The 14,150-nt window shown below is 33.6% G+C and overlaps 1 protein-coding gene, 1 long non-coding RNA gene and 1 pseudogene across 4 annotated transcripts; 1 reads left to right on the top strand and 2 right to left on the bottom strand.

Annotated features, from left to right (window-relative positions):
- Positions 1-1,970: 1,970 nt before the first annotated feature.
- LOC142543498 (cullin-3A-like) lies at positions 1,971-9,725 on the bottom strand. 3 transcript variants are annotated; one of them, XM_075650797.1, is made up of 3 exons: positions 9,210-9,724; positions 2,673-4,730; positions 1,971-2,335 (listed from the first exon to the last, which is right to left on the bottom strand). In XM_075650797.1, exons 1-2 carry the CDS (start codon positions 9,371-9,373, stop codon positions 2,690-2,692), a joined length of 2,205 nt encoding a protein of 734 aa, XP_075506912.1. In that variant the 5' UTR covers positions 9,374-9,724; the 3' UTR covers positions 1,971-2,335; positions 2,673-2,689. The 3 variants fall into 3 exon arrangements, with proteins under 3 accessions (XP_075506912.1, XP_075506913.1, XP_075506911.1); XM_075650798.1 differs by lacking the exon at positions 1,971-2,335 and having other exon boundaries at positions 2,507-4,680; positions 9,210-9,725; XM_075650796.1 differs by lacking the exon at positions 1,971-2,335 and having other exon boundaries at positions 2,507-4,730.
- On the top strand, positions 4,744-9,115 carry LOC142543499 (uncharacterized). The gene is made up of 2 exons (XR_012819764.1): positions 4,744-5,161; positions 5,224-9,115. It is a non-coding gene; the product is annotated as an uncharacterized LOC142543499 (long non-coding RNA).
- Positions 9,726-12,097: 2,372 nt separating the features above from the next.
- On the bottom strand, positions 12,098-13,169 carry LOC142541706 (putative glutathione S-transferase; annotated as a pseudogene).
- Positions 13,170-14,150: the final 981 nt, after the last annotated feature.

Genomic DNA, 14,150 nt, shown 5'->3' with positions numbered 1-14,150 from the left:
TAAACGGTCATATTAAATACGAATAAAATTAATAATAAAATCATATTATTTATTTTTATTCAATAAAGTAAGAACAAAAAAATATATTTATAATAATAGATTTTTTATTATTTGTGCAAAATAAATTAACTATAATACTTAATTTTTTTATAACATGTCTAAATAAAACAACAACAACAACAATAATAATTACAATTATAATAATTATTGTTACTCTGAAATAAAAAATCTTATTTTTTATTTGTATCTTACAAGTTAATAATAATAAAATAATAAGTTTTCATAATATGCTTATGAAATAAATTAATAATAAAATAAATTAATTATGCAAATTATTTTGTGTACAATACGTTAAGAACAAAAATATAATATTTATAATAATAATTTTATATCACTTGTATAAAATAAATTAACTGTAATTCTTAATTTTTTATCTGATACCTATATAAAACAACAACATCAATAATAATATAAATATAAGTATTATTATTATTATTTTCTAAAAAAAACGTTGATTAGTATTCTAAATTACCAAAATTGTATTTCTTAGTTATATCATCTTATAAGTCAATAATACTACAAATAATAATTTTTATAATAATAATTTTTCATACTACGCATGTCAAATAAATTAATAAGAAATAAAATTAACTGTAATATTTATTTGTATTTAAGTAGTTAAGAACAAAATTAACAATAATCAAAACTTTATCTGCAACAAAATAATCACAAATAAATAATTTATCAATTTCAATCAAGCTACAAAATTTAATTTAGAGTATAAGTACATCGTATATGGAAGTATAAACTGATATTGAGTAGCTTCAACAATTAAGTATATTCAACACTGAAAGAAAATGTATCACTTCAATTGGCCGAAACAATTTGAAGAACATTTCAAAAAATTTCAGACAAACGAAGAATGATGATAACAAATGTTCTCTATACGTTCATCAATTTTATAAGCAAATTTTCAATATTCGGTCAAAAACACGTCATTTAACAGGACGTGTTAATTGATTTGAACTGATACATCTCATCACTCTGTCACCGCAAATTATTCTGTGATGCTCGTGACATCCCATCACTCTGCTACCACAATTCTAATTATTAATTAAAAAAAAACAAAACAAAATCAAGTCACACCGATCCAAAATGGCGTGACTTGAAATTTTAAAAAATCAAGTCACGCCATCTTGGATGGCGGGACTTTTTGATCTAAAAACTTTCACGTCATCTTAATTGACGTGATACGGTATATTATTAATCTTCCTCCGCATGCGTTATTATTCAATTTATTTTTTTTTTCGCGATCAACAGGTGAAAAAGCTAAAAAACTAGCTCAAGAAGGGAGGCAATTCCCATGTATTTTATCCGATCGACGTGGGATAACAAGTTTCATCCAAACGACTATCAACAACTATGTGTCGAAAATTGGCGCTTGAACTGTTATTTTACTTAAAAGATTTGCATTATACCCTTTATAATGCTCCAAAACAAGCGGCTACAGAAATATAATCACTCTGCTATAGATGAACAGTTACATTTATACCAGTTAGATGGACTCACCAAGTTCGACTCTTCAGACCCACAAATCCATCTTCCAAGCTGTGCATATCATTCATAGCTCCATTTTGTTTCAATCATCATCTCTTTCTTTCTGCGAAATTTTATTATGAAACTTCATGTTCGCACAGTTAAGCCTGAAGGTTCATTTATTCTCAGGGCTCATACACCAATGTCAAATTTATTTTCAATGGAGTCGATTTTACGCCACGTGATCAACTGAGCTTTGTATATACTTCACGAAGCTGTTTCATCACAGATACCCTAAAATTAAAGCGAAGTTCGTGTGATCTGTACTTTCGATGTACCTTAACAAAAAGATCAAATATCCACTGTTTAAACGTAAATTTGTACCCGTATCCTCCATTTTGAAGTTACTATTAATTCTTCATCTCTTGGAGCAAAGAATGGGTGGATCTGGATTGTATTCTGCAAATTATTCATCAAGCTATCTAAGAATACAAATGTTGTTCTAGTGGACCTTCTTGATTTTTTTCCCATAGTACGAGGATTTCAAGTCTTGCCACTATATTTGTATGTGTTAGATGAGTCTTACCCCGAGTTTTGAATGTGTAAAGGAAGTGGGAGATGACTTTGATTTTGTAATAACCATTATCTGATTAATTTGACTGATTAGTATTTACCATTTCACTTCTGCTACTTTGGTCAAATATATTTACAGCATTTCTAAGGTCACTCCATTCTAGCACCATTTGATGGTGGGCACCAACATGGCTCTCGATCTTTTTCCTTCAAGAGGAAGCCACCCCTGCGCCAGGAGTTACTTCAAATATTAGTTAAATTTAAAGTATATTTTCGCATTATTTTAATTTGTATAAATAGGTGTCATATAGCACTAATAAATTTATAAATTATAATATTAGAAATTTAAGTATATCAATTAATTTATATTCAAATGCAAGAATTCTTGAAAATAAAATAATAAGAACCAAAATAACTCAAAACTACTTTTTGCAAAATAAGGCATCAACAAAGCTGACAGCAATTGAAATTAACTCAAAAACAAATGTATTCAGCAGAAATAAACAATGAGAAATAGGGGGAAAACTGTAAATATAAGTTACAATTCAACAGTACAAAATAACCTGGAAAACACCCTTCTTCAGGCGAGATACCGGTACAATCGTCTATCCACAGTATCCCTCTCAAGAAAATCCCGCTCAATAAGGGACTCAATCCGTTTCTTGATCTCCCCAGGATTAGCAAGAAACCGCGATTGTAGTTGTTTTGTAACCTCGGCGATGATATTATTGTGATCTAAAACCCTTCTTGCTTTCATAATTCTCACTATTGCAGCCTCAATCTGTGGTTTTCTGTCCTCTTCAACCCTCTGTCGAGTCTCTTGTTTTTCAGGCTCGGATTCCTTTTGTGCTACCACGGTTCCAATCTTCACCTTACGAAGCTTGCTAGTAAACTTGTCATTAACAGAAAATACATCGTCTTCTCCTATATCCCTGCTCATGGGGTCTTTCCGAAGGACGTTTTTACCTTTCACACAAGCTAAGGACTGGAGGCATCTTTTCAAATCAGAAGAGGAAATCTCAGTTGCCTGCTCAATCTCTCTATATGTAAGAGTATCAGCATTGTTAAACAGCATTAGAACACACATTTGATAAGTCGAAACATTCAGCTCATATTTCTGGCCATTTCCAAAGGTTGCTCTGAGATCAGCAGTGCCCATATTTGTTTGCCAGGATAATCTCCGGCCAGTATGGGTTCCGAGGTAATATGACCGAAATTTCTCACACAAAGCCAACATTTCAGCTGGTAGGTTGCAGGTAATGCTGGATTGGGTGGGCCATGATCCAGTAGTCAAAACCTGGACCACCAGTGTAGGGCTGTTCCCTAACTCAGAACCGCAGGCTGTGTAGAACCCCTGCATTGTGTCTTGAGATGTCTTCATGTCTGTGAACATCCCTTCTAATTTCGAAGTAAACTGATAGCCACATTCAGTCTTCAGTTTAACAATCAAACTTCTCTCAGCATCATCAGATACTGTTTTCCCTGATAAGAGACGCTTTGCCAGATGTTGTTTGTAGTACTTCTCAAACACATCTTTTTCCTGGAGGTAGCGGAACAACATCATCACCTTGTCAAGAATAATCTCGATGTCCTCCTCTTTCACTCCCTTCAGTCCTTTACGGAGTTTATCATCGACAAACAATGAAATATACTCAGGAGAACGGGGATTCAAGTTGATAAAATATTCAAAAGAAGAACTCAAGGCATTTTGGAAGGTCTTGTCATTGCCAAAGGCCATGCTTATGATCTTATCATACTTGTCCCTTTTCTCAAGGAGTAAGTCAACAAAATCAACTGGATTCTTTGATTTCTCAGGGTCGCTGACAAGTTGTTTGCCAGTGTCTCTAATGTGAGATGTCATTACATCTCTAATTGTAGAGAGACCATTATTAACTCGACGAAATAAGCTGTACATCCTTCCCAAGTCCTCAAACTTATTATCACAAAGCATATTTACTAAACCTGAATTTTCCATGTGAACTAGTCTAAGCATGTGATTGGCAATCATCTCTTTCTCTACAACATTAGTGATTTGGGCTTCACTATTTGCGTCCAAGTAGTGGGATACCCTCTCAATTTCTTCATTTAAACGCCTTTCAGCTTTCTTTAGGTAGTCCCCGCAATCACTGCACTCGATAAACTCCTGAGATTCTGCTCTGTAGAAATCAGCTGAAACTTCAAGAAATGGTTTCTCAAAATCTTCTTGGTAGACTGAAGGTCCCAAATCCATAAGCATTTTGATTATGTTTCTCATAAGTCCTCTGTTGATAACTTCACCTGTGCGTTCCCTGAATATTAATTCAAGAAGTGTGTTCAAAAGCCTCGTTCTTATTTTACTCGAGTGAATTACATTGTCTCTCCAAATATTGAGTCCTAGTTCATGAACAGAAGTTCTCTGGGTATTAGGGATGAAAGTTCTATCCATGTACATCAATATATCCCGAATCATCTGCAGTGCTTTATTATGATCACTCCATTTTGTATTAAGTTCCTCCAGGAATGATCCACCCTGGGCAGCCTCGATACATTTGGACATCGTTTGAAGATGGAATGTCATTGTTGACACGAGTCCTGAATAAAGAAAATCCCCGAATTTATGCAATACCATATTGTAAGCATTTCTGCATTAAAAAAAAAAGTGAGATAACAGCTCATTTTTAGGTACAGAAAAGAATTGAACACTTGGTAGGAAACGAAAATGAAAGGAATACGTCTAAAAACAAGCCAAACCTGATTTTTTTTATTTTCTAATTCTTTTAGTAACAATATCCACCCATGAAACGACAATTTCCTCTTTTCGACATTTATTAAGTTTATATCTCTCTGATTTCTACAGTACCATCTCATCCAAAGATAAATTGTAAGTCAGGTAGTGCACTTGCTGAATTTCAGCAAAAACCTCAATTTCCTTTATTCTACATGTCATATTTGTGCTGTTCCAGAAAAAGGGAACATAAATATGATATCCGGCCAGGAGAAAAAACTAGAATCCCAACTCTCAAGTACATTAGGAATGATTGAGTTCAAACTGGCAGAGTGGCAATTTGAACAAGTAAATAACAACCACAGTTTACATATTTCTCAAATTCCTCAACTACCTCAGGTGAATCATAGAAATCTCAGAACCTACGACACCCAATCTTACGTGAGAACAACCACACATACTCCTCACTTTTGTTACCTATAGGCTGCAACAATATACCCATGTGAGGGCCCAAAAATTCTCAATATGAACTAAATCGATTTATCACTTGGATGGGACGTTAATAATTTAAATCTAACTATTTAGCAATCAGTAAAATGCTCGGAAATTTCGAAGTGTTGAGAATTGGGAAGCTCATCAAATGAATAATGAATAATTAGAGATATCGAGAAGTCAGGAAATCAACATGCATGCAAGGTCTATTTCCTAATGAAAAATAATTTAAGAGCCATACGAGCCCAATACTATTTGAAGTAGAGGAATCAGAAAAATAGCAGCAGCGTACAGCACAGACAAGAAACAGATCAGATTAGGTAAGCAAATTCAATTAAATAAGAATTCTGCAAGTTCAGAAATTCTTGAATTTTGATGCCTCTGAATCCTTTAATACAGGATTTTATTCTAATCAAAATAGGATTTCAATCACAATCAAAATAGGATTCCGTTCCAAACTAACACTAGATTCTGCAACTCTATTTTTAACTAGATATTATGTTACATGAATTCGAAATGACAATCATATTGGTTGTATATCAAATTCATCTCAACTACCATTACATTTAACTACACTAATAAATGATGTATTTAAAATTCATCAAAACAACCAAATAGATTTTAAATCATGGATTTGTTTCAAATACCTTCATCCAAATAAATCCTTGGATTATGCGTCTTAATAGGATCCTAGGTTGAACTAAAATCATATCGGTCGTGTAATTCACTAGTATGCAGTTCACAAGCTAGGAAAACAAATTTGACAAGTGACTCATGTAACATGCATTTCAGTATGATTGACAAATTCAGTAATCAATTAAGAAAGCAAGTTCAACTTAAATAAGAATCCCACATATTAGGAAATCTTTCAATTTGTATAGCTTTAAAATTCCTAAAATACAGAATTTCTTTCTTATAGAAATTAAGTCCGAGTTAACGTCGAACTCTACATCTCGACCTGCATCTCCATTCCAACTTGATATAAGACTATAAATTTATAAAATGAGGTTCTGGATTGAACTAATATCAGTCATATAATTCAATTATAAGAAGTTCATTAGCTAGGAAGAACAAAGTGCCAAGGATTTCATGTCCAGTATAGAAAAAAGAGAGTTAAGTTCACAAAATAATTAAGAACGAGATCACCCTAGCAACCTTTTGTAAATGTTTTTATGCAAATGCTTGAATCTCCAGAAGTAATATTTTGAAAATTTGAGTTTTTAACAACTGCAGCCACAGATGAAAGGTGTGTATTGGCACATAAACACTTGACAAATAATTTTAATCTTATTTTGAATAAAGTTTTAAATTTGACTGTTTTTGAGAACACAAAACTTGCAAGGCTCTCCACTACTAGGTAAGTTGAGCAGGTGGTTAAGGATGTCCTAACCCAACGGCCAGTTAATGCCTGTTGTAGACCTGGAACGAAGGAGTTAGTTCTGTCATGTGTAATTGGTTGACAGCAAGGTAAAATATATGCATAATTGTGATCCGTTGAAAAGGAGTCAATAATTAATATTATGCTATCAACGAGTATGACTAGGATAAGTAACCATGATGCAACCATTTGTTGATAAGTAAAATATTCACGGGTTACAATCATTAGTACCGCATATGCTCTATTTCTATTTGAATCAAGTTAGATTCGGTTTAAATTTAAACTAAATGTTTTTTTTTATCTCTCAGATTTCTCCCCTTAAATATGTATTATGTGTGTTTTCTTTTTGATAAAGCTACTTCTATTTGATACTTGTGATACCTGAAATATGCACTAATTGTTAAGGTAAGCTATCAGCAGGACTTAACCAGGTGGAAAATAAATAGGTACTCAAAACAAGTGCATGTTCCAGCATCAGTAACCAACTCCTTATCAACCTTGATTCCTTTCAATCTGAACAATAATTCAATCGATTCAATTCTAACAAGTAGGAAACAAGGGAGATAGAACCCTTGTATAAATTTCATCAGAATACTGCCTGTGAAGCTTATGAAAGGAACAAAATCCCTGTATAAAGTGTTTGTAGGACACGCAGTTGCTCAAAATGGTTTAAGCAAGCACCTCCCCAACTATGGTGATACATGTAAAATGTTTAATAAATTTAACCTCGGATTTCTACATGATGTATTTTGGGTCCAAATTTATAAAGTTACTTTTTTAACAGCAATCAGTGTAGACATTCTTAGGGGATATTCTCAGTCTTCTCTGTTCATCTGCCTATCTACTTTCCATATGGTGGGTAATCTACTCGATAATCGACTCTCCTTAAGTTGTCCTGATGAAAAGTTCTGTTAAACATAATAATTATGCCAACAGGGGCGAAATCGTGTTTTAAAATGCCAAATAAATGATAGTGTTTGTTTTTATTTTGAAGGATAAAAAATAAATTCCTAAAATGAAAACAAAGAACACCTAAGAATCTCACTAAATCAGGCACGGAACGGTTTTAATGATATTGGCAGATCATATGAACAAAGGGCCACATTTGGTCCTCACATCATACAAATCTAACAAATATGAAGCGGGGTATCATATTTTACAATAAGATAAACACGACAAAAGAACAAAACAAATATTCAAGATCATTATTCCCCAGTCATTTAAGACGCCATGAGAATCAAGATAATATACCTGCTCAGAAAAAAGATGGGTAAACACTATTTTTAATAAATTTCTGCTACTAGGAGACACAATGGCTGAAAGAAGAACTAACTCTCAAAATTTCAAATAAACTCCCACTTACTAAGTCGATTTCTTTTATCAGAAACGAAATTCAGTAAAGTGCACATATACACAATGAGGGATGCTATCAATCTTCAAAATTATAGTTCGATAACCCAATTAGAAGATGTAGTCTGAAGACAAACAAGTTACACAATTACAAGTCAATTTGTATTCCCTCAAAGATCCATTGTTACATTCTTTTCATAGCTCCATGTTTTTTTCCACTATCACCAAATTCCATCATGTTCCAATTTTTTTCACTTTTCCAAACGTATGATAATGTATAATAGGTTTCTCACAAGTACCGTAACATTTTTTGGCTATATTTAAATGAAACCAAATTCATTCAATATCCTATAACATATAGATGATGTGAATTTGAGTGATATGAAAATGTGATATCTAGATTTGCATTTCTTGAAAAGAACATACCAACTAGGAGGACCCATCATGTCACGTTTTTTTCATTGTGGAACATGATGAGTATTTAATTTATTAAGCGCCAAAATCCAAGTAAACACTCGCAACTTGATATGAACTAAGGTTTTATGAATTTGGGAATAGAGTTTATAAAATTGACTAGGAATAGTCATCACGCAGATAAGGAAAAGGTGTATGTCTATTGTTCTCACTGTAAGACGAACTCCCTATCAATCAACTACCTACATAGTAACAACGGACTTTACTGCCTCCTCTTTCGATTTCGAAAATGAATAGGTTTTTTTTTAACAGTCAATGGGGTGTTATGTCAGCAGATAAGTAGCATACTTTTGTATTAAGCAATATGTGAGTGCAAATCAACCAAAAAAATTTCCTGGTGATTATAGGTAACAGCATTAAAATCTGAAAAATTCAAAGCACATGACCATGATTCAGCTCGCAAACACATAATCATTTCAGTTGAGAGGCAATCAGATACAAAAAGATTTCATTGTGAGACCGTACCCCAAAAAAAGTTTTAAAAACAAACACAAAAAGCTTCAACAGCAAGCCCAAAACTTCAATATGAAGAAATAACAATTATCGCCCTGCAGGTAAAATAAAATTATAAATCTCATAGCGACTAGGTGATGTTGTAGAAAACGGATTAGCAAACATTAAAGCCGAATCAAACCCAATACAGACTTCAAATCACAAATTAATTGGAAAAAAATAATCAAAAAGATAATAATCCAAATAAACCTGTATAATTCTTCAAAGCTGAGTCCACTGGCGTTATGGTTATAAATTTCATTAATCGCGTGCTCTAAAATCTTCCAAGTCTTTTCTGCATACTTCGGATCTACAACCACCTTATGCTTAAACGCTTCAATCTGAAAATTCCTCTTCTTCTGCCCACTGCTCATCCTTTTGTTTTTTTTCCCTTATCCGCTGAAAAATAATGTTTTTTCTAAAAAAAAAACAGAAATTCAAATTCTCGAAATCCGAAATAAAGAACCAATCCACAAGCCAGATGTTGCAGGAAAAAATGAAAAATTAATAATTTCTGCTCAATTTTCAGCAGTTCGCGAAGAAGAATCGCGGTTTGAAATGGAGAAGGGAAATCTAGGAGAAGATTAAGCTGTACGTCAAGCTAATCCACCACGACAAGATTTGGTTTTTGATTGAGAAAAGCAAAGTAAAATGTTGGATTGTGGTTTGATGCAATGTTTTAGAGGGTTTTGCGGTTTTGTTCGGACAACGATGCTTTGTTTCGAATATTTTCCTAAATATGAATAAATAATAATAAAGGAAACTAAATTTATTTCAAATATTTTAATTAATAAATGAAATGAGTATTAGGGAGAAGTTTGGATAATCATATGATAAAGATTTAATCAGATATATTTTTAATATCAAATTAAATATTTTCATTTTTAAATATGTTAAGCTCTAGTACTATGATATGATTAAAAAAATATTGGAAAAAAAAAATCGGTGGAGCTAAAAGTAATAGTAATGTTTAAAAAGATAAATATTAGTTATTAGAAAATAAAATAAAAATTGTTATGTTTGGATAGTCAATGTGAAATTATATTTTATATGGATTCAAATATCATTATCATTATAAAAATAAAAATAAAATATTAATTCATAGCAGGCTTTATTCGATTATTTTGGGCCACTTGACTGAATTCATCGACACAAAAACTCATATAACTTGCAAGTTTTTCATTTTTAGTTACGTTATCGGTCAATTTATGATCTTGGTTTACTAATTTGCGCTTTTTGTTATAAATTTTTTCGTCGAAGTGCTAAAACGGCACAATAAATAATAATGTATCACCGGAAAATTGTTGATATGACAAACAAAATTGCCGACGTGTCTGATATTACGCTTTAAAATTAATTAACTAAGAAGTAAATTGACTGCTAACAAAAAAAATTAATTAACTAAGAAGTAAATTGACTGCTAACAAAAAAAATTAAAGACTTCACATTACGTAACCAAAATATAATTTATCCTCTATGGCTCAGTTTCAAGTCCCACATAAGCAATCCCTTGATAATTTATTTATCATATCTCATGTTTAATTATTCATATTATTTATCAATTTACTAATTATTTATCTTACATCAATCAAATCATTCGATTTTAAATTACAATATTATCATTAATAAATAATACTATTATGATGTGTTTGGTTTGGAGGATAGGATAATGAAATGATTAAGAGAGAAATGATAAAAAGAATGATTGAAGTGGAAATATAATATATAATGATAAAATAATATTATGTTTGGTATGATGGATAAGAATGTGATAATTAATAATTTTTTGATGAATTGACAAAACTGCTCTTCTAATTGTGTCGGTGGGGGGTGGTGGCGGGGGCGACGGTCGGCCGGAAGTGGCGGCGGCGGTCGGCCGGAGGTGGCGGTGGTCGGCCGGCTGGAAGTGGCGGCGGCGGTCGGCCGGAGGAGGCGGCGGCGGTCGGCCGGAGGAGGAGGCGGCGATCGGCCGGAAGTGGCGGCGGCGGTCGGCCGACGGCAGGGGTTGGCGGTGGGCGGTCAGTGGAAGGAAGTGGTGGCGAGTTTGAATTTAGAATAATGGTAAAATTGGAAAAATATGATGGATTAAGAGTGGCATAAATAATCCTAGGGGGTGAGGATGTATTATTTTAACCTACCTAATATAACATAATCATTTATAGGAGCGATAGACTTGGTTAAATAATCACTCGTACCAAACATGTGATTAGGTGGGTTAAAAAAAATAAACCCACCTAATCACCCTTACCAAACGCCCCCTTAGTACTTTATTTATTATTCAAAAGACAAAATGGTAATTTATGATATTATCTCAAATTTAATCAGTCAAATCGAATAAAATATTATTTATCAATAAAATCAAATAACAAATTAACCAAATTTTTATTTATTTTTTATTATATTAGAATATTAATTTACATATTATTATCTAATTTTTAACTTCAACGGTGTCTTAAATGTTTGTTCAAGAATTTTTCTATAACAACTTCCCCCCACTATCTCAAAGTAAAAAGATAATGCACGTATCGATGACTCATAGATGACATTAAGATCCTAAATTTAAAAGAGAGTTTTATGTTTGAAACGAAACTATAACACCTCCCAAAGCTCAAAAAAAATATTTGTAAGTGATCACCTCAGTTTCAATTAAATAGCTATTTTTTTTACGAATATAAAAATTCATGTGAACCTGTCTAACAAGTCAATTTTATGAGACACGTATTTTATTTGAGTCACCCATGAAAAAATATTATTTATTACGTCAAAAATATTATTTTTTATTGTAAATATGAGTATGATATATCCGTCTCACTAATAAAGATTCGTGAGACTGTTTTACAAGAGATATATGAAGATAAAACGAACTTCGAGCTGAGAATTAAATGGAGCCAGCTAACCAATAGACGGCCAGCCAATTTATGGGATCGACTAAGAACCAAAGATAACAAGGATTTTCTGGTGTTTTGGAAGTTTGAACAAAATTCTCTCATAATCAAGACTAAAAATTCTTAAATTTAGAGCTTCTTTAGAAATAGTACAGAAATTTTATTTTATTTCTAAACTTTGAAACACTTCAAATTCAAAAAAAAAAAACAAAAACAAAACAAAACAAAACTACTTCATACAAACAAACACATTCTGTCATTCAAATGGACTTAAATATGTGAGAGAAACAAAGCTAACACATAGGACTCTTTATTTTTTTTCCAGAACAAAACCCTCAAACATACTCCAACGACGGCAAATAAGCTAGATGGCTCTCATTTGACCGAGGCACTGGTCTTGAGAAACCGAGCCCCGAAATACTCGGCCAGTTTCTCCCGATCAGGCAGATGTTCTTTAACAAAGCTCGAGTTGAGGTAATCGTCCATCCATGCACACAAATTCGGGAACTTGTCGTTTGTTATGAGTTTGAGTCCCACCAATTCAGCGAAAATCATAGACCAATAGGCAATAAAGTTGACAGCGATATCCACAAGCCCGATGCTATCTCCACCGAAGAATTTCTTGCCTTTGAGCTCGTTGTCAAGAAATTTCAGCAATTCTTCCGCTTCTCCCTTGGCTTTCACTTGCTCCTCTCCTGCACTCCAACAAGCCGTCCACATTGCTGGCAAGCACTGAAACAAGAAATGTTTTACCAGTTTACATCTGTTAGCTTGCATGAGTTGCATCAAGTAAAGGAACTCCTGAAAATTTTGATTCATGATACATATAGAAGCAATGAGATTAAAAATAAAAAGAATGCACCTACCTTTTCATCAATAAATTTAGCCCAGAAATGCACTATGGCCCTGTCATAAGGATTTTTCGGCAAGATGGATGGCCCGTTTTTCTATGTCTCGTCTATATATTCAAGAATAACCAATGACTCGGCGATTGGCTTACCATTGTGCAGCAGCACAGGAACTTTCTTGTGCACTGGATTGTATTGGAGAAGCAAAGGGGACTTATTGATAAGATCTTCTTCTATGTATTCGTATACCACTCCTTTCAGTTTGAGCGCCATCTCGACTCTGCGGCTGAATGGGCTTTCCCAGGCACCAAATACCTTCACTTCCGCCATTATAATTCTTGGATTTTTGTATGATCGATTTCTGTGTAGTTTGCTCTTGTTGAGAGCTCTTTCTTATAGGAAAATTTGACTTGTCGGCTAAGAAAGTGCGAATAAAAAAATTGGTTAACTTCTTGTAGGAGCGGTGGTTGTTGTTGACCTTGAGAATGGAGAGACATGAAGGAGCTTGATAAGCTGGCGTGTGGCATGAGCTCAGCGCCATGCAGATTGGGCGTACCTTTGGACTCTTCTTGAAGAAACGGAACCGTACGCTTCGAGGAAGTTTCGAGAATATTCCAAGTTATTACAAGAAATATGACCGATATAAGTTTCACCATAACTCATGGATTTCTGTTTCAAAACATAATTACTAATGGATTACAATTACTTAGTATTTATTTTTCAAAAAAATTGCTATTTATAGAATTTTGGTCTTCTGATTCCCCAAATTTGGTCTTAATTTGATCTTGTTTTTGTTAGGTAACTTTGTGTTGATCACAACCCCCTGGATTTCCAAGTTATACAAGCAAGAAAGATAATATATCACAAGTCACAACGCAAAAGATTACGTAGTTCGGTCAATAGACCTACGTCCACGGGAGGAACAAAACCAATATTATTGATAACACTTTCGGTAGTACAAGATATGAGAGTTCTTTCTCCTGGAACACCAGTATTCTTCCTATCAATCAAGAATATACACTCTCCTTCCTTTTGCCACACTCGTGTATTCCTACTGGTTTAGAGATCAAAGAATGAATTGCATGTACTCTGTGTAATTCCCATTCACTCTTATATATATATGTGTAGCTCCTGCCTTTTAGCTTCCCGATCAGTCCTTGAGCTGGCCAACCGCTCCTCAACTGTCTTCTAACTTCCAGTAGCTGCACACACACACCTCACTAACGTTTTGGTGACACATGCATCCATCAATCTTAACCTTGTCTCCAAAACAGAAACTTTCCTGGTTGCTCCTCCTACATCTCCCTGAAGGGGAGATCACCTTCTTTCAGTCAAGTTTACCAAGTCAAGGCATTTCCTAAACTTGGTTTGAGGTAAAACTTTGGTTAGCATATCTGCAGGATTATCATCTGTGGATA

The sequence above is a fragment of the Primulina tabacum genome, chromosome 4, assembly GCF_025594145.1.
Source record: "Primulina tabacum isolate GXHZ01 chromosome 4, ASM2559414v2, whole genome shotgun sequence".
NCBI lineage: Eukaryota > Viridiplantae > Streptophyta > Magnoliopsida > Lamiales > Gesneriaceae > Primulina > Primulina tabacum.
The sequence above is the reverse complement of the archived record's forward strand: the minus strand, read 5'-3'. Positions and strand labels throughout refer to the sequence as shown.